The sequence below is a fragment of the Dermacentor silvarum genome, chromosome 5 (genome assembly GCF_013339745.2).
Source record: "Dermacentor silvarum isolate Dsil-2018 chromosome 5, BIME_Dsil_1.4, whole genome shotgun sequence".
Lineage (NCBI taxonomy): Eukaryota > Metazoa > Arthropoda > Arachnida > Ixodida > Ixodidae > Dermacentor > Dermacentor silvarum.
The window spans coordinates 137,542,171-137,569,745 of NC_051158.1; the positions used below are offsets into that span (position 1 = coordinate 137,542,171).

Genomic DNA, 27,575 nt, shown 5'->3' on the forward strand with positions numbered 1-27,575 from the left:
AGTAAAATATTTGCGTATTCCAAGGATGTATCACAAGAAATGAAAGGAATATATTTTGTGGTTTTACGTGCCGAAACCACGATCTGATTATGAGGCACGGCGTAGTGGGGATGCCGGACTGGTTTTGACCCCCAGGGAATCCTTAAGGTGCCCCCAATCCACGGGACACGGGCGTTTTTTTTTCATTGCACCCCCATCGAAATGCGGCCGCAGCGGCGGGGATTTGATCCGCGACCTCGTGCTTTGCAGTGCAACACCATATTCACTAAGCCACCGCGGCGGGTGTACCAAGTGAAACCAGTTACATTAACCACCAGTGAAAATACGTGCGCACTCATTACAGAAAGTATAATGATAGGTAGGGAGGTTAGCCGAACAAGAAGATTGCCATGTTACTAGTTGTTTACTACATAATAAGAGTAGAAACGACGACATTGAACGCACACACAAAAAAGGAACCACCCACGCATCGATTCGCGAAAAAAAAAGAAACTTGGAAATGGGCTACACTGAGCTCCATGACACAAAGGGAAAGTGCAGCTTTCTGGCACCATAAATAACAATATGTTATCTATATCTGAGGGCTGCCAAAAGGACACAGGTGGATAATATATTGGATATTTATGGCGCCATAAATCTCCACTTCCCACATTCTTCATTTCGCTGTTTCTATTGCTGCCTCTTTCTGAGTTTTTTATTTCTTTTTCGCGCGAGTGGGTGCTTGTGCCTTTTTTTTGGTTCTCTTGTTAATATATGTTAAACCTGTAGCACCATGCCAAATATTTTTTCCGGCTTATCTACCCACCTGCCATTAAAATTTATCTCACCAGAGCTTTCATATTTTCACTTTTCGTTGATACAATTATTTTTTGGTGAAACATTCTTGGAATACGCGAATTACGCGCGCGGTTTGGGGCTATGCAGGGTAAAAAAAAGTTCAGTGGTAGTGTATGAGCTCAAGATATGCATATTGAGCAGAAAATTATTTAGATTTTCACCGCGGGATTTTGGATTACGCAGATTCGATAGCACGATCACAAGACCGAAATGCAAAATATCGTATCTTTTGAATACCATTGTGCACCAGGAAGCTGAAAACCTCAAGACATAACAATACCAATGTGGATGCTTGTCTGGCATAACGCAGCACCAACATTCACAACAGTTTACCTCACAGGACGGAAACGCCAAAATATCGTATATTTTTGTTCACTACCGTATGCAAGAAAGGCAGGTTAATGTGTACGTCGAATACACGAATCCTTAGTTTGCACTTGTTTAGACAGCGCTGGTTATTTCACTTTATGTTATTTGTTTCGTACAGACTCCTAATTTCATGCGCATAGGACGCTAGCCTCATAGGATTGGCATACCCGATACAATATTCCGGACGTTCGGATATGTATGGCAAAACAAAGCAGGGCCCAATCTCTACACGTTCTTTTAGAACAGCAACCATTGCAGCCTTTAAAGATTAAATCTGTCTGGGGAATTGATATGAGTTGACAAGGAATATCGTGCTGCCTAATCTGCGCAATCCGAAATCCCACGGTGGTAATCTAAATAACTTTCTGCTAAAGAATACTCACCACCGAAATGAATGCCTATCGCCCTTCTTTCAAACGTAATCATAAAGATGCACACCGCCGTTTAGTCTGCTGAAAAGTGAGAATTTAAGGTGTTAATCCAAGCAGAACCAGATCCTTGAAGATGAAATGCCTATCACTCTTGTATTATCTATAGATATGCAGGAAAGCATCCAGAGAATACATACTTCAAACTTTAGCCTGGAACAATGCGAAAATATTATTCAACAAATGCCTTAATAAAATTATGTTACTAACTTGTTGCTGCGCTAGATGGCTCACACTTGGTTATAGTGCAGTTGAGAAACGATAAGAAGAAACAGCAGCTCAGGAAAGAGCATCTTGAAAGGATTCTTTATCTTGTCGTTTCCTCCCTTCGTTTTGCGTGTTTTGCACGATAAGACAGCGAAAATACAGAAGGTACGACTCCACATTTCGTTACACAAGTTTACAACGTGCCGATCTGAAGGCGAAGGTTTTCTAGCAGCTAATTTTGGATTCTTGTGCACTGAAAGGATCCTTGGTGAGCTTAATTATACTTGAAAATGACGAGAAAAAACATACAGCCCAACTTATTTCTCACGGCAGCGAGACCCGATGAGCTCACCACGACTCACTTGGAGAAACCTATTGCGGCTTAAAGGGTAACTATGCAGAAACAAGTAATCACTTGAAATAATATAATGTTCCTTCAAAACTATGTTCTCCATACCTCGCAGTAAGGTACCCCTTATTACTAGAGCTAGAGAACGCCAACCTAGCATTTCTTCAATGCCGCACCTGCGCTGGTACGTCACACTACAAAAGTTTCAAAGTATTTTCTCGTTATTGTGGCATAGTAAAAGACATTGCAACTTGCTAAATTCAGTCTTTGACTTCTTTACGATGTAGTGCATTTCTTATTGATATAAACTTAAATAGATACCAGCAGACCGCGTCAAAATCCGCGACATCATGGAGATCAAGGCTTTCCCCACCCGCACTGGCACGTCCACGCAAAGAGACACCACCCTGGATCTCTGTTTCGTCAAGAATATCGCCGACACCCGTTCGTCCAACCTCGCGGTAGATCTCGGTAGCAACCATTTCTTATTGGCCGTACACTTCCCCACAGTCAGCAGGAAGACCAAGAGGTACACGTGGGTGGACTGAGACCTCTTTCGTAAGACTCGCGCAGAACGACCCCCTCCCTACGCTGCGCCAAGTCTCGAGACGTGGACGGATCAGCTTAACGTCGACGTCGGCAAGGCCACGAAAACCATCTGTACAGACCTGCCCACCGAGAGGATGTACAGTCGCATAGTCCACCTGCTCGAGGCCAAACAATCCCTACTGGCCCGATGGAGGGGCGGGTGCCTCAATCGGAGGTTACGCAAACGCATATCCGAGCTGAACAAGAGCATAGCGGATCACTGCAGCACCCTTTCCAAACAGCAGTGGGACGAAGTCTGTAACTCGATTGACGGGCAGGTCCGTAATGGCAAAACATGGAACCTTCTCAAACACCTGCTCGACGACACCAACACCCACACCCGCACCAATCAGCGCCATTCTCTCACGAAGATACTCCATCAGGCCAAAGGGACCGCACCACCCGAAGACGTCGCCAAGAGCCTCGTGCAGAAATATCTACCGCTTCCCGCGGACCCGTCGATTCCTCACCCAAATACACTGGTACCGACAACAACCACTTAGACGCCGACTTTTCCGTCGAGGAGGTGCGCCGAGCTCTTCACGAACTCAATGGCCGCTCCACCCCTGGCCCCGATGGCATCCCCAACAAGCTCCTACGCAACTTGGATGAGCCCTCCGTCACTTACCTCACCGATACTATCAACGAAACACGGAAGAAGGGCGAGCTACCCAACGCCTGGAAACTCGACCACACGATCCTTATTCCCAAATCAGGAAAAGCGCCTAGCTTAGATCACCTCCGGCCCATCTCGCTCACGTCGTGAGTGGGCAAGGTGGCGGAGCACGTCGTCCTCAACAGGGTCGGTCGCTATCTCGAGGACCACGACTGCTTCCCGCACCACATGATCGGCTTTCGACCTGGGCTATCTACTCAAGATGCTATTTTACTCTTTGGGCACTGTGGGCATGTCGGCTGGCCATCTGTCAACATCATGACAAACCCCCTTGCGTTTTTCGTGCAGGTTAGTAATACGTATTCAACCATCAAATCTCGCAACCGATTTTTGGTCCAGCTGATGTGCCCCAACTCTGTTTGCTGCTTTCGGTTGTACATACGAAACATTGTACTGTCCATGCTTATGCTTTCTGGAGACAAGAGTCTAATCCTGGTCCGAGCCCCTGAACAGCTTTTACAACAGCTACTTGACGGTCAAAGAAGCATGCAGCAAAGGTTTGCCGCAATAGAGGGAAAACTTAAAGACGTCGAGACGTCTCTGGCGGTAGTGAAAGAATTTCGCGAGAAAGTGACCGATATGGAAAAAAACACTCCAAAATTTGGAAAGAAAGTTAGTCGACATCGAGGACCGAGGTAGACGGAATAATCTAATCATTTTGGTATTCCTGAAAACACTCGGGAAACACCTGACTCTCCCGCAGAAAGCGTGGTCGACGATCTATTCCGGAACAAACTGGGTTTGCAAGTACTATCTGTCGAAAGAATTCACAGATTGGGAGCAAGGAAATCGGATAGACCACGGCCTGCGATACTGAAAATGTTCGACCACCGCGAAAAAACGATGGTGCACAAAAATTGCTTTAAACTGAAAGGAAGCAGTGTATCGATTTCTGAAGATTTTTCAGCCGCAACCAGACAGCTTAGGAAACACCTATGGGATAACACTGCAGACGCTAGACGTACTGTTAAAAAAGTGAGGTTGGTTCAAGATAAAGTTAAAATTGACAATGAATTGTTTGAATGTGGAACACTGCCGAAATGAAAATCGTCCCTCTTCATAAACACAGAAAAGCGAATGCACAGCCAAAATGACAAGGAAGTTGCACGGAAAGAACACTTTTTTGTGTGAACATAAATTCCCGCAGCATTGTCAATAAAATGGTGGACCTTGAAACCATTGTCATCACTCATAACCCGGATATATTAGTTATCACTGAAACATGGCTGCACTGCGACATTACTGACTCGGAAATTCACCAGTCGGGTATAGAATTTACAGGAAAGATAGGGGCTCCCGTGGCGGTGGTGTAGCAGTTATGTTTCGCGAATCTGTGACAGCGACGAGGTTTCCCGATATCGCGGACGTAGAATGTGTTATAGTAAATTTTGTTTCAGGGGATTTCCACCTTCTGGTTGGGGCATTTTATCGCCCACCCAGCTCACCCAGTGCTTTCTTTGAGAAACTTAATGAATTCATGTGTGTACATAGAAGCAGTAAGAGCAATTTATTATCAGTTGGAGATTTCAACGTTCCAGATGTCAGCTGGGCAAACGAGTTCCCTGATGCACTTTCCGCTTCTGCTGAACCACTCGTCGACATCGTCCTCCTCCATGCTTTAACCCAACTCGTAAAACTACCAACGCGCATCAATGGAAACAGTGCCCCAGTTTTAGATTTATTCCTCGTTAATGATACACTGCTCAAGCGAAACCGGACACTATATCTTTTTGAGGGAATCTCGGATTATAAAATGGCTTGTCTTACAATCTCAGTTAACGTCGTGCCTGAAAAACAGAGAAAAGAGAGCCTAATTCTCATGTTTGCACAAGCCAGCGATGCCGACATACTAGATAAATTAGATTGTTCACTTTCTACTTTTGTGTCGTGGTATGATTCGGGCAACATATCTGTCGATAGCCTGTGGTGTTTTTTCAAAGATATGGTCTAGTAATGCATGAACAACTTTGTCCCTTGGAAGCGAAGACAGCGACGTACTACGAATCCTTGGATGACAAAAGAAATTGCTCGACTGGGAAGGAAAGTAAAAAATGCAAGTAGGCAGCACCGGCGACGCCCCTCTGCTCATAGTGCCGATAATTTATCTGAACTGCGAACTCGACTGAAAGACGACATCGAGAGGGCAAAGGACTATTATCAAAGTGTGTCTTTAAAACGTTTTCTTTCTACATCCCCGGAAAAATTCTGGTGACACCTATCTCCAAAGGAAAAAAATTCTATCACGAGCCTCCTAATTAACGGTACGGTTAGAACTGATAAGAATGAAATGGCTGATGTGCTTAACAATTACTTCTGCTCGGTGTTCACTAAGGATGATGGTATCGTTCCACATTTTACTACGCTTGAAGAAGTGCCACTCATTGATGACATCACTATCAGTGAGGAGGGAATACTATCAATTTTGCTTAATCTAGACGTCAAAAAGTCATCTGGGATAGACGGAATCCCTAACGCTTTCCTACACCGATATGCTGCGTGGTGCGCAAAATTCTTATGCCTAATAAATATAAAATCAATGTCACACGCCGAAATTCCAAGTGATTTAAAATGCGCCAGAATAACCCCAATACCCAACAAAGGTGATCCATCCATTGTTACCTCTTATAGGCCAATTTCTCTTCTCTGCACTTGTGCCAAAGTATTAGAACACATTATTTTGAAACACATTTCCAACTTTATTGAAGATAACAAAATAATCGATAGTCGCCAGCATGGTTTCCGACGAGGAGTGTCTACGAAAACGCAACTACTAGAGAGCATTCACAACTTTGCCGCAGCGTTGGATAAATCTGGTCAGGTTGACATCATATTTCTTGACTTCGAGAAAGCTTTTGACCGTGTATCTCATCCTAAACTTATTTTGAAACTAAGACAACTACTTACGAACGATTCCCTCATTGCATGGATCGCAGCATACTTGTCTTTAAGGCAGCAGTGTCCATCGACGATGTCAGTTCAGATTCTGCCTCCGTTCATTCAGGTATCTCCCAAGGTTCTCTTCTTGGACCGTTATTCGTTTTGATCTTCATAAACGACATTGCTCAAGACATACCGGTAAAAATCCGTTTATTTGCAGACCATTGCATCCTATACAACGAAATCCACAGTACTAATGACCAGGTTTCTCTTAACAAAGCCTTATCCCAGATTACAAATTGGCGTACTTTGTGGCAGATGCAAATAAACCACAGCAAAACGGTAGCAATGACACTTACATGTAAGATGAATCAACACATTTTCACTTATAGTATCAGGGGTACAAATCTGTCTGCAGTTTCAAGTTACAAATACCTACGGGTGGTTATTACATCTGATCTTCGTTGGAATGATCACGTCACCTACATACACCAGAAAGCCATGAGACAACTAGGCTACTTACGGCGAACACTTCCCAAAGCTTCGAGCGATGCAAAACTTTTGGCCTATAAAACGTATATAAGGCCAACACTCGAATACGCTGCGGCAGTATGGGATCCGCACACAAATACAAATATAGGGAAACTAGAAAATATACAGCGAAAGGCAGCAAGGTTTATTTTGAATTCGTACAGCAGCAAAACATCGCCAACTGCTCTGTTAATTTCTGTAAATATGGAATCCCTACAAACAAGACGCTATCGCGAAAGGCTACAGACATTCTACATGATATACCATGATAACCTTGGAATCGACAAAAGCACGTACTTGAAACCTCTTACACAGTGTCCCACTCGTTCTTTCCACTCAAAAAAAGTTAGCAATATTTCTCGTAAAACTAACACTTACATGAATTCTTTCTTCCCCCATACCATCCGCGATTGGAATCGTTGCCCAGAGAAGTAATCGAGAGTTCTTCTGTTGCCGCCTTCACTGCCGCACTTGAAAATGTGAAGTGATAGTGTTTTATCGTCAATGGCCTAGCAACGTTCCATGAAAGCGTCGCACTTGTCTCTTGCTTTTCTTTATTTGATGTTTTTCCAGTTATGTTTTCTTGATAATACGCACCACGTTGACATGTCGAGCGCATGTAACCAAATACTTTTTTTTTCATATTGCCAAGTTTTGAGCAACGCTCTGTCTAATGCATCCCCAGACGTGTTCACATGTGAACTATGCCATCTGAAATGTTATTATCGTATTAAGTGCCGTACTTGACACACCAATCGCATTTCCCCAGTTCCGTTTGCTTGTATGTGCACTCTTTTGTTGTTCGGGTAAATTTGTACCGAAAACTGTAACCCACTCCTACTTAAGGCCTGGAATTCAGGCTAGCAGTACTCAATAAATAAATAAAAATAAAAACATCAAATTCTCAACGGAGGAAACGCTCGGGGTATCCGTGCCATACTCGGCCTCGATTTAGAAAAGGCATTCGATACGATCGCCAGCTCGTCCATCCTAAAGGCGATCGCAGACCTCGGGCTCTGGCGTCGGTTCTACGACTTTGTCCGCTCCTTCCTGACCCGGCGCAGGGCCGTCCTCCGCGCAGGAGACCTGATGTCGGAAGAAGTCGAGCTCGGACAGCGGGGAACTCCCCAGGGGTCCGTCCTCTCGCCGACGCTCTTCAACCTAGTGATGATCGGGCTCTCCGAACGACTCTCGAGGATCGACGGGCTAAATCACACCATCTATGCGGACGACATAACGCTCTGGTGCTCCGCGGGGTCGGATGGCTTCATCGAATCCGCCCTGCAGGAGGCCATTGAAACTGCCGAGTCCTACCTTGAACACACCGGTCTCAAGTGCTCCCCCACCAAGTCGGAGCTGTTGCTGTACTTGCCCAAACGCCGTGGCGCCAAGCCCAAAGAGTGGAAATCTCCGGCCGAACGCAACATCACACTCCGCAAAAGAGACGGTCGCATAGTTCCCAGGGTAGACTCCATCAGGGTCCTGGGTATGATCATCGAGTCCCGCGGAACCAACACCCTAACGGTGCAGAAACTAATGACTAAGACTGAAAATGCAATACGACTCGTACGTAGAGTGGCCAACCGGCACCACGGCCTGAAAGGAGACAACCTACTGCGTCTTGTACATGCGTTTGTTCTCTGCCACTTTACCTATATGTCGCCGCCGTACACAATTGGCTACGTGCGGAGCGCGACAAACTCAACGCCCTTATTCGAAAGGTTGTGAAACGAGCCCTCAGCCTCTCTATCACCACTTCCACGTATAAACTCCTCGAGATCGGCGTGCACAACACGCTAGAAGAGATCGCCGAGGCTCAGGAGCGAACGCAGATGATCCGACTCACGACAACCAAGGCGGGCCGCCACATTCTGCGCGAGCTCGGCTTTTTCTCCTCGATGACCAGGGATCCCCCAGATTTGACGCCGGTCTCTCGTGAGATCCGAGACCTTATCACGATCGCTCCAATTCCGCGAAATATGCATCCCGACCTAAACCGAGGCAGGCGCCTTGCGCGAGCGACCGCCCTTCTCAGGCGCATAGACATGAAAACGGACGATGTCTCGTTCGTGGACGCCGCTGCCTATCGCAACAACCAAGCCTTCGCCTCGGTCGCGGTCTCATCCTCGCAGCGGATGCTCAACTCCGCCACGATCCTCACTCGAGAGCCCGAAATAGCGGAGCAAGTAGCCATAGCGCTAGCTATGCTCGACAGCAAACGGAATGTCATCTACAGCGACTCCAGACCGGCCGTCAAAGCCTTCGAACGCGGTGTCGTCTCGGACCAAGCGTTACGCATCCTCCGCAGCGCAGATCAGAGTACCCTCAAGCACCACACCGTCATCTGGTTCCCCGCCCATCTCGGACGGGTGCCGGGTGCCCCGCCAAACCTCAACGAAATCGCCCACGGCGCAGCGCGTGCGCTTACTGACCGCGCCGTCCCAGGGCAACCCCACCTCGCCGAGATAGAGACCAACCGGGATGCACCCATTACGTAAAATGAAATCACCAAACACTTCTACCTTGGACGCCGCATTTTTCCGCCCCCACACCCCAAACTTAACAGACCGCAAGCGCTAACCTTACGCTTATTACAAACAGACACGTACCCAAACCCCGCCAAACTCCACGTTCTCTATCCTGACGCGTACCCCAGCGACATGTGCCCCTCGTACGGATACACGGCGACACTCACACACATGCTCTGGGAGTGTAGAAACACTCATCCCGACTCTACCTCGGACAAGTGGGAGAAGTCCCTCAGAAGCTCGCTTCTCGCCGACCAGCAATGGGCCGTCCAGCAGGCCCACGAAGCGGCCGCCAGGTACTCCCTGTCGGTCCCTACATGGGAGACTCCCACTACGCCCTAAGCCCGTCCTGCAGGACCCACATAAAGTTTGGCCAGTCCAGCCCAGTCATGGAGATCTGGTGTGAGCATACCGGGGCTGCGTTGTCAAGCGTATTTCACTTGTGTGTCCTTTTTCTGGCCTATCATGGCTTGCGTAAGGACAAGGGTGCATTTTATTGCGATAGCAATTATATGGACACTCAAAAGCAGATTTCTGCCGTCGGCGTCGCCGTCGCCGTCGCTGTCGCCGTCGCCGTCGCCGTGAGGTTCCGTATGACGTCAATGGAGATGAAATCGTCGCCGCGCGCCGCCGAACGCTGTATGTGCGAGTGAAAGGGCGCGAGGGGCGCGCGCTTTCACGGGGAGTGAACGCACGGCGGAGAACAAACGCGCGTTCTGCGCCGTGCTCTCTTAAGGGCTGCAGAAGTAGGCGTCTCTGTTCTCCTTCACAATCACCATGTATGTAGAGCAAACGCGCCTTCTTCCGACGAGCGAGAGGCCGTGGGGGAGGGAGAGGGAAGGGAGGCGACGTTTAGCTGCGGCACGCAGTGCCTATTTATATCAGAGGCTCCAGCAACAGTCACCAACGCCGCACGCACTTTGAGCGAACGCGTGCAAAACGCCGACGGCGTCGACAACAGTTCTGCGTGTTGCCGGTGCTGCTGCATGTCCAAGTTTATACAGCTGATAAAGCTAATATCATTACTCTGTATAGCTCTCTACAAATTTGCTATCGCAATTGATGCTTCGCCTTTTAGGTGAAACTGCGACAACTTTTTTAGGCACTCAAGAAGGGGTAATAAACTAAAAAACTCAGTCTTCTCCTATCTGCCCTTTTATCTGTCAGCGCTTTTACAAAGTGTGTGTAGCTTGATTTACTTGAGGATATTTCTACCGGTGCGTGGATCCTATGAGCTCGGCACGAATGCTTTGTGAAGATTTATTCTGATCAGAGCACCAGCGTTTTCTCAAAAAAGTGCGTAAGCGTTGATCTCTCCGCTTGCTTACCTATGTGTCCAAAAGAGCAGATGTGAAGACACTATCGATTACCACCTCTGGCATGGAGTTTCAGGAACTGCTGCAGTGCCTGAAAGCCACAGACTCGAGTTTTAGACTCTAAGAGTTGCGCCTTGTCCAGTGCACGTGCAAAGTCAGAACTTTATCGCGTCATTTTTTTCCATCCGCCTTCCCCTTGATTCGCGTATGTTACAAACCTAACAAAATGTGCTATAACCTCCCCCACTTGCCTTCCCTATCTCTTCCAATCAAGAAAGCCACAACCAGTTCTTAGCTGCGCAGGCCTGAAATGTTTGATAAAAAGTGCTGACGTAACGATGCTGTCTATTGCAACTATAGCATTCTATGGGAACTTCATGCACTTTCGGTTTGTGCTCTGGTATGTAACCTCATGCACGCCAACTTGGTCCACTATGTATGGGCCACTAGGTATTCTTCCAAATAGAAAACCTGGTAGTGGACAACATGAGTGATTGGTTATGAGCAGCTTAACACGTGTCACTCGTACGTGCCTAAATAAACAACTTGGGCCATTGTGCAGGTGCAAATGGCATAAGAACCAATCGTCCAAAGTGCGTAGGTTCCAGTCGGTATATAGGTGCCCGGATAGGGAAGTTGTTAGTGTTGCCTCAGAACATGGCTCGTACCCATCAGAGAGATTGGCCACACTAGATCAATTGAAACGTACACCCAGCAACGCACAAAACGGTTAAAGGTGAACAATTAAAATGAAGCGTTTGGCACCTAACTCCTAACACAGATTTTGAGAGGGCGTATACATAAACTAAATAAATAAAAATAAATAGAAATCTAACTACAAAAATAAAAATAAAAAACATGTCCCACGGTCGGTACCCTAGCAGCGTAACCTTCCGGATGCTTCAATGAATTTGTGCAAAGCAGTGATCATGAAAGCTTGGCTTGTGCCTAATTGACAGGCCCCAAAAGAGAAAATGTTTGGTGTTGTAAGTGCAAAACCCCGAATAGTACTTTGAAAGATGATAAACGTTCTACGGAGGGAGGAGAAGCGGTGGCAAGAAAGAAAGAAATGGTCAGTAGTCTCCGGTTGATTACAAAACGAGCAGAGGTCAGTGATTGATAAAACAGATCTATGAAGATAAAAATTTAGGCGGGGAACTCTGCAGCGGAAGTTCGACAGTGGCACCTCACACTGGCGTGAATGGCATTTGCTTGTGTTCCACCGAAATTTTAAATTCTGAAAATCGTCTGAGGAAATCATTATTGATTAATTGCAATTCAGCAGTAAAAGGCGTTTAAATCTAGCTCCTGTAATAAAAGAGAAATCAGGAATAACATTTATGACCGGACCATTTAGTGATGACGATGCGAGGGAGTCAACTGATACATTTAAAAAGATTCCAATATATCCGGGGACCCAGACAAAGTGGACTTCAGATAAGATTTCCGGGCAAGAGTCGAAAATATACTCAGCAGGTGTGACTGATTAATAGAAGTTAAATGTGTACAGACCGAAAGCGCATCTGTAACCACTATTACTTTAAAATTCTGTGGACCCAGATTTTGAATGGCCAGAATAATTGCCAGAAATTCTGCAAGAAATATTGGAGTATAATCAGCGAGACGTAGAGCAAAAGACCAGTTGAGCTGATTCGAAAACATGCCAACACCGGCCTTCTTTAAATTTTGGGATGCGTCCGTAGAAATAACGAAGTGAGACGGAAATTGACTCAGATGATCTTGAAAGAGACCTTCAAGTACGCGCGCAGGAAGAAGTTTTGCGTGTTTTTGAAAAATGTCATCAAAAGTCAGTTTTACCTTGAACGAATCACGTATTGGAGAAACCAGGCTCGGTAGACGAACTTGAAGTTTTGATGAAAGAGACTGAACAAAAATAACTTGTGCCTGTCGGTAACGCCGCCAACCTATTCTGAAAAATGATTCGGGAGAATTGATGAAAGCGGGTTGCAAATGGGAGAAGGATGAATCGTAAAACTTCAGGAAAGTCAGGACAGTAAGTTGCTTAAATCTGGATTCAAGCGGATTAATTCCAGACTCCATATAAAGCACATTGTTAGCCACAAAACTTGGCAGCCCGAGGCAGAGACGCAGCGCTTGCCTTGCCGGTGGTATTAAAGGTCATGCTGCACATCCTGAAAAAATAACACAGCCAAATTCTAGAATGCGGCGGACGTAAAGCTTATAAATCATCAGCAACGTAGTTCTACGCATCCCTGTTTTTTTTATTACTGAACCGGCGTAACAATGCCATTGCACGTTCACCTTTATTAGCACCTGCTTCTATTTGCCGCTGCCAGTTTCGCTTACGATCACAAGTTATACCTAAGTACTTCAATGTTGGAACTTGCGGTATCGGCTCATTTCGATAATGAAGAGAAATAAAAACAGGATTTCACAATGGAAACACCAGTAGTGCGCATTTCTTTACGTTAAGCGAAAAAGACAGTCCGTCCGTCGAGCCAGGACTCGAGTTCAGGCAAATAAGATTGCATGGTTTGGTATAACGTATTGATATGAAGTTGATATGATATTGATATGATATATAACGTATTGATAATGAAGAATTGAAGAATTACAGACCCATTAGCTTGCTTTCAGTATTGTATAAAATATTCACCAAGATAATTTCCAATAGAATCAGGACAACACTTGACTTCAGTCAACCAAGAGAACAGGCTGGCTTCAGGAAGGGGTATTCTACGATGGACCATATCCATGCCATCAATCAGGTAATCGAGAAATCTGCGGAGTACAATCAACCTCTCTATATGGCTTTCATAGATTATGAAAAGGCATTCGATTCAGTAGAGATATCAGCAGTCATAGAGGCATTGCGTAATCAAGGAGTGGAGGAGGCATACGTGAATATCTTGGCAAATATCTACAAGGATTCCACAGCTACCTTGGTTCTCCACAAGAAAAGTAGAAAGATACCTATCAAGAAAGGGGTCAGGCAAGGAGACACAATCTCTCCAATGCTATTCACTGCATGCTTAGAAGAAGTATTCAAGCTCTTAGACTGGGAAGGATTAGGAGTGAGGATCGATGGCGAATATCTCAGCAACCTTCGGTTTGCAGATGACATTGTCCTATTGAGCAACAATGGAGAGGAATTACAACAAATGATTGAGGACCTTCATCGAGAAAGTGCAAGAATTGGGTTGAAGATGAATATGCAGAAGACAAAGATAATGTTCAATAGCCTGGCAAGGGAACAAGAATTCAGGATCGCCCGTCAGCCTCTAGAATCTGTAAAGGAATATGTTTATCTAGGTCAATTACTCACAGGGGACCCTGATCATGAGAAAGAAATTTACAGAAGAATAAAATTGGGTTGGAGTGCATACGGTAGGCATTGCCAAATCCTGACTGGGAGCTTACCACTGTCGTTGAAAGGAAAGTGTACAATCATTGCATTCTACCGGTGCTAACATACGGGGCAGAAACTTGGAGGTTAACAAAGAAGCTCGAGAACAAGTTAAGGACCGCACAAAGAGCAATGGAACGAAAAATCTTAGGGGTAACGTTAAGAGACAGGAAGAGAGCGGTGTGGATCAGAGAACAAACGGGGGTAGACGATATTCTAGTTGACATTAAGCGGAAGAAATGGAGCTGGGCAGGCCATGTAATACGTAGGATGGATAACCGGTGGACCATTAGGGTTACAGAATGGATACCAAGAGAAGGGAAGCGCAGTCGAGGACGGCAGAAAGTCAGGTGGGATGATGAGGTTAGGAAATTCGCAGGCGCAAGTTGGAATACGCTAGCGCAAGACAGGGGTAATTGGAGATCGCAGGGAGAGGCCTTCGTCCTGCAGTGGACATAAATATAGGCTGATGATGATGATGATGATGATGATTGATATCCCGTGATTATGAGAAAAATGCAATATCATCAGCATAGAGATAGAGTTGCACATCCTGATGTACTGGCACAAAACAAAATACTAAACAAAAGTGGTGAAAGAACTGATGCCTGTGGTACGCCTCTCGTCTGTTTATATGCACCCGATGTCACCCCATCCTTGAAACAAAGAGGCAAGAGCTAAAGAAGTCGACAACAAAAGTTCAAGAAGTCATCTGCAGCGAATTGAAAATGTTGTCCTTCTTTTGGCATCACAAGCAGGTGAGCATGCGTAGATAAGTAAGGTGAAGAGATTGGGACCAGTGCGTTCAGCGACGAGGGTTAAGCTACAATGAAGAAGATGTCGCTAACAGAAAACAGAAGAATACGGCTGCACACAACTAAGGAATTTGGCAAAGCGGTACGTCGCTGTATTGCTTCAGTGCTAATCGCATTACCATCGGCCTTCTTCGTGAGATGATTCGTGTCGGTCTGTTCTTTATTTTCGTCCCGTGGGCTGGAAAAAATATTGCACCGAGTGTTTCCTGTTCTTCTGTGAAAAGTGTATTACGGAAGACAGGTGAAAACAATTTTCAAGGCTTATACGGACGGGCTCCTTCACAAGAGGATAGGCTGGAACTATTACGTCCGTAGTTCTCGGCGTTACATATCAACGTGACGCCGTCTTGAAAGGCTCTATCCGATATCATCATTCTTTTTTTTTGTGTTCTACTTGACTTTACGTTGTCTTCAAAAGGTGACCTCGCCCAGGAGAAAAAAAAGCAAGCGCAAGCAAATTAGGGGGAAAAGGAAAGCGACAGCACGAGGGCTCGCCTACAACTGAGTTATTATTCAAAAAGGCTCACAAATGTATAATACTTTCCTTCAGAAACACGTAGATGCAATGGTGAATCATTAGACATCGGACTCAACGTATCCATTAAAATCATATTCCCTTAAAAAAAACGATATTGTAGCGTTAGCTACACTGGCCTAGCCAAGCCCGTTTCGCGCGGCACATCAAGAGCCGTGCTGCGCATGCGCAAGGATCAGTGATATCACACGGCTTGCGCACCGGAGCCACCGGAGCCGGCACCTCTCGCGCACTCCGCCGCCGCCTCGCGCGACTCACCGCCGCCGGTCTGCGCATTCCAGAGGAGTGACGTCGTAGCCGTGGTAGACGCGCTGGCGCCGGCGCGCGCTCGCTGTGCAGTCGCCGTCTGACACTGCGCTGGAGCCGCTGCCCTTCTGACTGACGTTTGCCAGTGTGGTATAGCCATGGAGAAGGAGAGCGCAAATGCTGCTCAACAGCGCAGAAGAACGGAGAAGCTTGACTCATAAGAATAGTCTTATCTTAAGAATAATCTTAAGAATAAGCTAAGAATAATCAGCTGAACCTTTGCTAACGCTACGTATATCCTGGCATAGCCGAGCTAAGCCACTGCAACTTTTTTCACTGATGCTTTCTAGACCAATATTTAGATGCTAATTTTATCATTCATTGACTTTTTCTGTGAAGTGGTGTATAGATGCAAGTTTCTCAACGTCCAAGTATGTTTAGAATGCAAATGAACATACATACAAACGTCACGGATGCCTAAATTTGTTTTACAGGCAAATTCATTGTAGTGGTGATTGTTGTAGAGGCATTTAATTGTATTACTCAGCAGTTATCAAAGAGAGTTTCAAAAGAATAGTTTAACAGTACAAAGTGGTTATGTGTTCCTCTTTTATATTCATAAGTTTCATAAGTACGCAATTTATTTGAGCCACCACCAATCCAATGAAATATGCTCAGAGCGTGGCAATGCTCAACCTAGCACATAGTATAGCGCAATGCGATACCTTTATGCGGATCATTCCAAGGTGTTCGATGATGCTGGTTATGACCGAAAAAAGGTTGGAAGACCGCGAAGACAAGATGAGGCAACGTGTATTGTGCCATCAGCTGCGATAAAATACAAATAAACTAAAACAAATTAATATGGCAAGAAGTAGAGTGCCAGCTTTGCATAACTTAAATTTATTTATACGTGCTATATAATTTCAAGCGTGTTCAAAATTATAAGATGACCAGTGGTAAAGCCAGAAGCAGGTGATGAGTGAAGTTCGAGAACGCGAGTGCCGTTTCGGTGAAAAGAGGAATAAGAAGCTCAGGACCCAGAGTGCGCGATTGGGTGTTTGGTGAGAATACGGAAACAGTTGACCTAGCACAGGCTGGAAGAACGAAAACATATCACAGTTTGGCCATAAGGGCGAAGAAGGAATCCGACAGCAACATGTTAGAATGATACACGAAGTGTAGTAGCTCTAGTGGGCAGTATTAATTGACGCAAACGTAAGCTGACTAAGCAAAAACGAGCTGTTGTGCTAGGAATCCTCTGTTTGGATCTTGCCATCGTACAAGTACACTTATGTTTATTAGTACAAGCCAACATCTTTCATTGCGACGTCCCCACCATTTGACAGCGTAAGCTGTTGTGTGCTCATTCCAATAGCTGTTCCGGGTCGCGATGATGCCGCCGCCGTCCTGTAGCCGCTATCGCATGCGAAAAAAGTACCTGCTCTCCGCCGGGATCGAACCCAGGCCCGCGGCGTGGGAGGCGGATACTCTACCGCTGAGCTACGCAAGCGCTTCTTGTTTTATTTATTGCCGGTCTTCGACATAACACAGTACATACAAATTACCACACACTCAAATAACACAAATGCACGCTGTTGGACAGAAAAGAAATTAGAAAAAAATAACACAAGTCGTCCGTCGTATAGGACCAACGTTGTCACGCTAAAATTCCTGATGACTCTCAGAGGCTCTAGCCTTGACAGCCAATCCGGTACAGACAATTGCATTTTCTGTTCTTGAATAAACCGATAAATACATTCTTTGAAATAAATCCTCGCGGGCCTCCCGTCAGGATCACAGTGGTACCCCGCCATACGAGCCCGCCATAAACAGTGGAGTGCAATCAACATAACTTAGGTACGCAAGCGCTTGCTATCCGAGAGCGGGAAAATGTACTATAAAGGCGCCCTATGCAGGCGCGCAGGCGCAGACGACAAGATGCGATTCAAACGCGGAACGCAAACAACGCGGCCCCAAGCCTCCGCCGGTATGGTGGCTCCATCTAGTTAGGGCGCCGGCAAACGCAGCCTTTCAGACATTCTAAATTTTGCTGCCGCCTTAACTAGGTGGCGCTAACATACCGACGGACGCTCGCGATCACGTTGATTGCGCTAGATTGGGCGCGTTTCACTGGGAGCGAATGTGACAGCCGTAGTTGCATTGTCGGCTGTTTGGCTGGACCGAACGGCATTAGCCAGCGGCGATGGAACGCGTTGGCTTGCACGCGCGACGGCGTCCCAAGCAGGTTGCGTCGGGCGCGTTGTAATGGGAGCGCTATCGTCGATGGAACGCGTCGGCTTGCACACGCGACGGCATCCCAAGCGCGTTCCTGGCGGATTCACTAAAATTACTAGGTAGTACTGTCGAAACGCTCGTCTAGCATACGCTGTGACTGTGCTATGTGTGCCGCGTAGGCCTGGTATTTTATTGCGATAGCAATTATATGGACACTCAAAAGCAGATTTCTGCCGTCGGCGTCGCCGTCGCCGTGAGGTTCCGTATGACGTCACTGGAGATGAAATCGTCGCCGCGCGATGATATGATGATGATGATAAGTGGTTCTTGAGGGAAAGGGAAAGGTTGGCGCTATCTTCTGCAGCCCTTGAGGGAGCACGGCTCAGCGCCAACGCCGCGCGCCGCCGAACGCTGTATGTGCTAGTGAAAGGGCACGAGGGACGCGCGCTTTCACGGGGAGTGAACGAACGGCGGAGAACAAACGCGCGTTCTGCGCCGTGCTCACTTAAGGGGTGCAGAAGTAGGCGTCTCTTTCCTCCTTTACAATCACCATATATGTAGAGCAAACGCGCCTACTTCTGACGCACGAAAGGTCGTGGGGGGAGGGGGAGGGAAGGGAGGCGACGTTGAGCTGCGGCACCAAGTGCCTATTTATATCAGAGATCGACGGTTCTCCGTGCCTCATCAAAATAAAGTTTTGTCTCTCTCTCTCTCTCGCCTTTCAGGTGAAACTGCGACAACTTTTGCAGTATTGGATATGTTTAAAGCCTCTTTCCTGGCACGATTTCGCAGGTAGTACACATCCGCGCCAATAAATTACACCACATTTAGGTTTGAGTTAGGTCTGAAAACATTTAAGAGAAAAGGCATGCGCTATCAGTGTTTTGTTTCATTAATATTGCGATTGTCGAAGTTTCATTAAGTTGCGATTCTCAACACTCTGAGCGAAAATATGTTCCATAATGTATGACCTGGGGGGCGGGGGGGGGGCGTCATATGTAACAGTCTACCTAGTGGATTGTCCACTTCGGCTGTCGTCCATTGGCTCCAGCGGCATGCGCGAGAAAGAGACTGGCTGGCTCCTTCTCCCGCGTGCCGCTGGAGCCAATGGACGACAGCCGAAGTTGACAGTTCACAATATCTGGCGACAACTTTCTGTGGCAGCGCGGCCAAGGCTACGGGCTTCGGCTCCGTAGCCTTGGCCGTGCTGCCACAGACAGTTGTCGCCAGGTATAGGTGCCTACCCTGGTGTGATCAACTTTGGTGATAGAATGGAGTGGAAATAGGACCCACATGCACTGCAAGTCAGATAGCATGGCGTGGCATATGGCATCATTATCATCATCATCAGGCTATATATATATATATATATATATATATATATATATGTCCACTGCAGGACGAAGGCCTCTCCCTGCGCTCTCCAATAACCTCTGTCGTGCGCTAGTGTATTCCAACTTGCGCCTGCAAATTTCCTAACTTCATCATCCCATCTGGTTTTCTGCCGACCTCGACTGCGCTTCCCTTCTCTTGGTATCCATTCTGTAACCCTAATGGTCCACCGGTTATCCATCCTACGCATTACATGGCCTGCCCAGCTTCATTTCTTTCGCTTAATGTCAACTAGAATATCGGCGATCCTCATGACTCCCTCATGACTCCGGCACATAGCATACGTGTACGTGAATATTTACGGAGCCTCACGGTGACGCTGACGTCAACAAGACGCTTGCAGTGTCCATATAACTGGGATCGCAATAAAAGAAGCCAATGGCTGTGAACCTCAGAGCTTCGAAGCGACGAAAACGGCGAAGCGCGTTCCAACGTGTTATATAGTGACGTTGCATGTCCATTCACCCACGCAAGTAGCAGGGGTCGTATCACGGGTTTTTCATCCTATTAAACGACTGTGCGTCAATAAACAATATGTCAAGTCTGTTTCACACTTAGGGGAAATCTCGGAGCGCGTTGCATCGCGATGCGGTGAGCGCTGGAGTCGGGTGACGGAGCAGCTCGCGCAGGCGCAGACGGTCGAGGCGCGTTATCTTGAACCGCGTCGACTGCTACGGCGGCGCGCGCTGGCCGCATCGTCTAAAGCCCCTATATATAAAAAGTAGCGCCATTCTTAGATCTTGCCGCCACCGCGCCTCCTGGCCGCCTCCTGTCGCCCCAGCCTTCTCCGCTCCCTCATTGGCCAATCCGTGTCACGTGGAAGCACGCGTTGCGCTTTTGCATATTTTTTTCTTTCCAGCACGCTCGGACTGCCATTCTCGGGCCTGTGCTACGAAAGTGCTGTACGCACAAACGGATCAAACGTGTCAGGGACAAGAACTTCGTTGTGATGGCATGCTGCTGCACCTTAAGTTGCCGCAACCGACAAGGCAGTGGCAAAAGGCTTTTTTTTTTTTTTCATCCGGCGTGCCCAACCGCTTGCTGCGCACTATGATATTTGCGCCATCTCGCATCGTCGCGTTGCGGCATTATTGCGGCAAAACGGCATTATTAAGACCAGTTACTTTCTGACGAAGCAAAATCGCGCCTCAAAAACTTCTCCGCAGGGCGCGATCGAAGTTTTCCTCGGATTTCCTCTGGTAGCGCGTTAGCTGTCGTCTGCCACGGCAGGCCCGACACACGCGGCGCCACTGTCGATATCGCGCCTCGATCGCGCTGGTCGCGCCGAGCGCGATAGTGGAATGGAGGAGGAGGGAAGTGGATGGCGCTACTTTTTATATATAGGGGCTTTAGCATCGTCGGGAAGCGTGCTACTTTCAAGGGCAGTTCATCGTTACTGCGGGCTCTCAGCCGATATTGTTAACTAAACGTTGTGCGCAAATTTTGTCTCCTTCTTGTCGCTGCGTATTACGGTAGCACACACACTCAGTACCTCGGCCTTTCGAAAGAACAAACGAAGCGTGCTGTTAAAAGAAGTGTGTAGAATCCGATTTTTGCCAATGAACGCTCAGAGGTTGGCATCGCACAACGTTTAGTTAACATTATCGGCTCAGTGCCCGCAGTAACGATGAACTGCCCTTGACAGTAGCACCATAGAGAAAGGAATTCAACAAGAGGGGACACTCCCATAGGGCCCAGCGGCCGAATTGACTGCAGCGTGCCAAGCGGTCGGTGTCGATCACTTTCATCACTTCCGGTTGCGGTTTTGGGCGCGCGTATTTTGAACGCAAGCTAACACGCCGGCTGCGACCCCCCCCCCCCCCCTTCCTTTTTTTTTTTTGCTCTCCGTGCAGAATCGGTTTATTATTTAGTAAAAATGATTGCGAACGATCTCGTAAAGTCCCATCGAATCTGTGCCACGTGCAATTTCACAAAGTACACGCAAGACCTTTTGTGCAATGAGGAAATATTTATTTTGCTCTATATAAAAGCTCGTTCCGCGCTTTTTGTGCGTTCATCCAACGTTGTGACACCAGCAGGTAAGGCAGTAGTTCCTGTACGAACCTCCACCGGACGGCACCAGCTGAAAAATGTCACAGTTTCGCCCTAAGGGCGAAGCAATGAATGCGATAGCAACACAGCAATGTCATACGAAGTAAGGTGAGCGGCTTTGGTAGCAATATGAATTGTAGTAAACATGAGCTTATTAAGTAAGCAGGTGTGCTGCGGCGTAAGTAGACCGACATGAAGAGAGACTCGATGACCACGAGAAGGCGCGTGTGAAAGGGTGGTGTTGATGAGAAGCGCTTCCCGTGGGCAGCGCGTGCGAAGGGACACACCTGTAGCGCTGCACTGCCGATCCGGGCAGCATTGCGTGTGTAGCGTGCGTTGGAAAATGTGGCCCGACTATTACGAACTGAATGAACAAGCGTGGTGTGAGCGCGCACAAACACGAAGAGATCACACTGAATGACAGCAGACAACGACTGTCAAAACGCTGGCAGCAAGCATACGCCGCAGCGGGCGAAGGTACGTGCGGTCTATCGCTTCAACGGAAACTGAACTGCGAATGCACGGCGCTTAAAGGTCAGAGCCGTGTGGAGATAAGAGACGGTGCGAGCGAGCGACGAGCGCGGTTGTTGGCAGAGAAGTGCGCCCGCCCCCCCCCCCCCCCCCCCCCCCCCCCCGCTTCCTCCGGCGCTGGCTTCCCGCTTCCTTGCTTGCGCGTGGGAGAGATAAGAGACTGCGGACGAGCGACGAGCGCGGTTGTTGGCAGAGAAGTGCCCCCCCCCCCCCCCCCCCCTGCTCCCTCCGGCGCTGGCTTTCCGCTTCCTTGCTTGCGCGTGGGAGATTGAGTGCGTTCGCTCTCCGTGATAGCGCGCGTCCCCGCACGCTTCCTGTCGGGCATACGGCGCGTGGCGAAGATTTTATCTATAGGGCACCTCACGGCGACGGCGACGACGACGACGACGGCGACGACCACGGCGACGACGACGGCGACGCCGACGGCAGAAATCCGGTGCAAGTGTCCATATAATTGCTATCGCAATAAAAAAAGTAAATTACAAGCATGTTACATTTGCAAGCACGTAACATGCATGTTACAAGCACGAGTCATTTTGGTATTTAGATATAGGAATACTGCGTGTAGAGGCGAAATGTGCGAAAGCGGTGAATGGGCGGCATTACAAAGAAAAGCAATTCGCTTTTACATACATGGCGTAGAAAATACCCGACTCATCCCAAACATATATGAAATTTGTACTCTGAAAATCTTCATATAAAATGTATTGAATTGCACTGTATGCCCCCCCTCACCCTATGCCTCTTACGGGGCCTGTGAGGTATTATCAAATAAAAAAAAAAACATCTGATTTCCAAGCATTCCCCCATTTCCGGTCATTATGTCCCGCACTTTGGCAGCACAAATACACGAGCGACTTCGCGTTTCCAAAACTTGGCCTCGGGCGACGCGACGTTCCCCTACATACATAGAGACGGACGCAACAGGCACTCAAGACAAATGCGTGGGTGCAATGCCTTTTTTCAGTCCTTTAGAAGATGTAATTTTCGACTTACAAGTTTCTGATATTTTCGTCGTTCGCGCGTTCTGCCGGCGCCAGCAGCACACCCCATGTTATCACTCTTGGCAATCGCCCATCGCGTTTTCAACAGGCGTGAGTACCGAAAGAAGGTATATGTTGTTGCGGAGCCACAAAAAAAAAAACGTCACAGACTTGTCCCTCTAAGATTCATTACACGCCAAACTAACTATCACCTCGGCCGAGCTGCTTATGACTAACTGCGTCACAGCGCGCTGTGCCGCCAGCGTGCCTCAAAAGTACCCCAGAAAGTAACGAAATTACTTTTCAGTAATGTCTGGCGTCAGAGAAAGCGGCACAAACTTCTCGTAGTAAGATGCACTAGACTACACACCACGGCTGAGTTCTCGCTAACTGCGACACGGCGCCCTGTGCGGCCAGTGTGGCTCAAAAACCGAAATAAGTTGCAATAGTCCCATAGGAAGCGTCGGAAACATGTCTCAGCACGATTCATTGACTCAAATTAACTGCGCCAGGGTAGCCGAGCTGTTTTTCGCTAACTGCGTCTTAAGTCTCGGTCCCGTGCCGTAAGCCTAATTGCGTCGTAGACTGTGAAACAAGATTTCTCACCTTGCCGTAGTCCAATAGTGCAGTGGTGTCTTGTCCCATTGCAGAAGGAACGCAAGAATACGCCGAGAGCCCAATCAACTAGGTTACATAAAAAAAAGGAGACAGACCGGTCGCCGCGAGCAGCCATCCTCGCTGGCTTCGGGGGAGTGTCTGGCGGATGACGCATGTATCTGGCGCGTCATTGACCTGTGGCTAGGCAAGGCAAGGAAAATAAGTCGCAAAGCTTAAGTTCATTTGTACGCAAAACATTTTAGTTTTCGCGGCAAAGAATTAGAACAATAAATCAATGCCTGTTAACTTAACTTCACTTTCTTTTTTTTTCGATGCTCGCGGCAGCTAACGTTCGGTGTCAAAAGCATAGCGTGACGTATGGTGACGTGTTTCCTCTTGCCAGTTTTTGCCGAGTGTCCCCTCTTGTTGAATATCTTTCTCTATGGTAGCACGCTTCCCGACGATGCGGCCAGCGCGCGCCGCCGTAGCAGTAGACGCGATTCAAGATAACGCGCCTCGACCGTCTGCCCATGCGCGAGCTGCTTCCGGTACCCGACTCCAGCGCTCGCCGCACCGCGATGCAATGCGCTCCGAGATTTCCTCCAAGTGTCAAACAGACTGTTCATTCGCACCTGGGCGTCCAGCTGATTTACTACATTGACGACGAGGCGGACCGGCCCGGCAAGGCCGCCGTCGAACAAGGCGGGATGGCTGTCGCCAAGAGCGGCGAGTATCATCTCGACATGAACGCGTCCTGGGATAAGTACGTCGAGCGGTTGGAAATGTTCTGCGTCGCTAACAAGATAACAATGCACGAGCAGAAGAGAACAGGGCCGGTATTTTGTAGCGATGCCTTTCCGGTAGTAATGCCTTTTCGCGCTTATCACGCTTTGTCAGTGGTCAGAGCGACGGTCCGCCGGCGTTATCAACGGTATCAGCCGGCCGTGAGCAGTGGATGATAACACTAATATAGAATAAGTCATAAGGCATCGCTACAAAATCGCTGCCGTGCGGTTCTGCTGAGCTGTTGGGGCGAAGCAACGTACAGGCTCATCGTAACCCAGGTGAAGCCAGTAAGACCGACCACAGCAAGCTACGTCGAAATCACGACGGTGCTTCGCAAGCACTGGCATCCGAGGCCTTCGGAGCTGTACGCAAGGTTTTTGTTCTGCAGAAGAAACCAGGCGGCTGAAAAATCGGTGGCAGACTACGTTACTGTTCTACAAAAGCTGGCCGAAGACTGCGGTTTTGGTGACAAGCAGTTACCGCTGGAAGCCATGATGCGGGATCGTTTTTCATGCGGCATCAAGAACGAAGCAGTCCAGCAGCGGCTTCTCGCAGAGCACAACCTTACGTTCCAGGTGGCGTACGACATGGCCCTGACAGCAGAAGCTACGGCAAAACAGCAGCGAGCCATACGCAACCAGGGACGAGACGAGACAAAAGACAGCCAGGGGCTAATACAAGCAACTCGCACGAAACAAGGCAACGCGGCGGAAGATTCCAGATGCCACCGGTGCAACGGTAAGCACGCTCCGCAAGTGCAAAAAATTACTCAATCTCCCGCTAAAGGGAACCATGTGTGGATCCGAAGCAGCGGGGAGATGGTTAGCTTGAACGGGTGATGGTTTCGCGGCAGCAGCCCTAGCGCTCATCGCGGCGCTGCACAGGAGAGAGAATGATGCGCGCGCGCTCCGTTATTTTCATATCGCGGAACTACCGTGGCGGCCCCAGAGGAGTATTCAGCTGTCGCACCACCTGTCGAGCGCGCCGCTCCGGATTCCTAGAGGAGAGAAAGGGAGGGGGGGGCGTAGGAGAGGAGAGGGGGAGAGGAGACGCGCATGCGCTGTGGCGGTGTGGCACGCAGGCGCCGCCCCGTAGAGTATTCCTAGAGGAAAGAAAGGGAGAGCAAGGAGAGGAGAGAGAAGGGAAGGGGACGCGCATGCGCTGTGGGGGTGTGGGACGTGGTCGCAGCTCCGTACAGCATTCCTAGGGGAGAGAAAGGGGGAGCGTAGGAGAGGAGAGAGAGGGGCAGGGGACGCGCATGCGCTGCGTGGAGCCGCCCGCAAGAAATACTTCGCTTTTAAAAGTTGAACACATACCAAGATCCTGTCGTTCAAAAAACGAGCGTAGAAATTCTAAACAGAAGACGCTACATGAACAGAATAGGGAAGGCAAGGGCGCCTACGAAATGAGCTAATTATTTTCTCTCTGCGAAGTGAATGAGCAAGAACAAAAGTTCATGGTAGAAGTACAGATTCAAGGGCAAAATGTCCCGATGGAGATCGATTCTGGAGCATCGTCCTCAATTGTGAGTGCAGAGACGTTTCGATTAATCGAGGGAAATCAAAATAACATACCCCTTCAAGAATCAAGCACAACACTCGTAACCTGGCTAAAGGAAGCATTGCCGGTGGTGGGTTGCGCAAGCGTTGTGATGGAATTCAAGGGCCGGAAGATAAAGCTGCCTTTGTTGGTAGTAAAGAGGCCAGGTAACAGTTTAATTTGGCTCTACTGGTTTAGGCCGTTGGGCTTTGGGTTGCGTGGAATTCAGCAAATGAAGGTGGACGACGTGACCTCACGATTTTCCGAGGTGTTTCGCAGTGACCTTCATGGCTTCAATGGACCTCCAGTTCACATCGAACTGAAAGACGACGCCAAACCGGCGTTCCTCAAGAGTCTTCCAGTTCCACTAGCACTGAAAGACAACGTGGGCAAAGAGGGGACCGCTTGGTGCAGCAAGAAGTCTGGGAAACAGTCGAGAACTCCAACTGGGCAACGCCGCTGGTAGTGGTAAGTAAAAAAGACGGAACCTTACGTCTTTGCGGTGACTACCATAGCACGGTAGACAAGGCACTTAAAACCAGCGAGCATCCTTTGCCCACTACCACGGCAATACTCTCGACCCTTGGGTCAAGGAAGATATTTTCCAAGCTCAACCTAGCTCAAGCTTATCAACAGCTATAATCTGGATGATGTGTCGGCCGAGGTACTCGCAGTTAACACGATAAAGGGGCTGCACAAGGTCAGGCGGCTATCGTTTGGAATTTCTGTCGCGCCATGGTTGTTTCAACGAGTCACTGACATGTTGGCAGGCATTCCCGGCGTTAAGGCTTATCTTGATGATATCCTAATTTCTGGACGTAACGCGGAAGAGCATGCAGAAAGACTGGAGACTGTGTTGTCGCGTCTGCAAAGCGCACAAAGAGTTAACAAGAACAAGGGCGCGAACAAGGGGAACCAGGGGAGCATGGAATGGACCCGAGCCGAAGCAAGACTGATGTAATCCAGCAAGCGCCAGCGCCCACTAGCAAGAAGAAGCTACAAAGCTTTTTGGGGCTACTGAACTTCTACAGCAGTTTCCTCAAGGGCAGGACTGAAGCGGGGGAACCCCTCTATCGGCTCCTGGACCACGACGACAAATCGGAGTGGACTGGTGAGCACCAACAGGCGTTCGAGAGGCTGAAGGAGGTACTTAACTCCCATGCCGTACTTGCTCCCTTTGACCCCAAGCGTCCCTTGATGTTGTGCTGTGACGTGTCCCCTGTAGGGGTGGCCGCGGTGCTGACCCATAGGACAGCTGACGGGAGGGAGCAACCCATAGCTTACGTTTCACGAACTCTTTGCGCAAGTGAGCGCAACGGCGCCCAAATTGGCATAGAGGGTTAAGCCGTCGTCTTCGGTGTAAAAATGTTTCATCAATACACAGCAAATTCCGTCGCTGAGCGACCGCCGCGACGTCGCGGGCTCTCGGCGACGGGATTCCAACATGTTGGAATTTCCGTCGCTGAGTCGCAGCGATTGGCGGGATGTGGGCGGAGCAACGTGACGTAACAGCAAGCGCCGTCGAAATAGGCAATTTCCTGTTTTACCGCATGTTGGAAGCTCAGCGGAGCAATGTCGCGCACCAGTTTCAACGGAGCGTACCTACCAGCGCCTGTGGCTCAGGAGCTTCATCAACAATTTTGCTTTCTCCAGCTCGCACAATTCATTTAAAAGGATAAGCTGCATGCTATCCAGGTCGGGAGCTGACGCCGCCTTCAACATACGGCACGTACCCTTATGATCGTCGCCGTCGTCAACGTTTTCATT

The 27,575-nt window shown here is 48.4% G+C and overlaps 1 protein-coding gene and 1 long non-coding RNA gene across 2 annotated transcripts in view; both read left to right on the forward strand.

Annotated features, from left to right (window-relative positions):
- The window catches only part of LOC125946030 (uncharacterized), a 61,429-nt gene extending 46,847 nt beyond the window's left edge, over positions 1-14,582 (forward strand). The window contains exon 2 of the long non-coding RNA XR_007467331.1: positions 14,001-14,582. This is a non-coding gene — a long non-coding RNA (uncharacterized LOC125946030). The remainder of the gene's footprint in view (positions 1-14,000) is intronic.
- Positions 14,583-24,190: 9,608 nt separating this feature from the next.
- Positions 24,191-26,274, forward strand: LOC125945778 (uncharacterized). The gene is made up of 3 exons (XM_049668068.1): positions 24,191-24,307; positions 24,491-25,007; positions 26,117-26,274. Exons 1-3 carry the CDS (start codon positions 24,191-24,193, stop codon positions 26,272-26,274), a joined length of 792 nt encoding a protein of 263 aa, XP_049524025.1.
- Positions 26,275-27,575: the final 1,301 nt, after the last annotated feature.

What these genes read in the sequence shown, in the direction of transcription:
- LOC125945778 (XM_049668068.1), top strand. Translation starts at nt 24,191, where the DNA reads ATGGCTGTCGCCAAGAGCGGCGAGTATCATCTCGACATGAACGCGTCC. An exon ending in TAACAATGCACGAGCAGAAG is followed by an intron (nt 24,308 to 24,490) that starts AGAACAGGGCCG and finishes CAAAATCGCTGC; the next exon opens with CGTGCGGTTCTGCTGAGCTG. An exon ending in CAGATGCCACCGGTGCAACG is followed by an intron (nt 25,008 to 26,116) that starts GTAAGCACGCTC and finishes ATGGACCTCCAG; the next exon opens with TTCACATCGAACTGAAAGAC.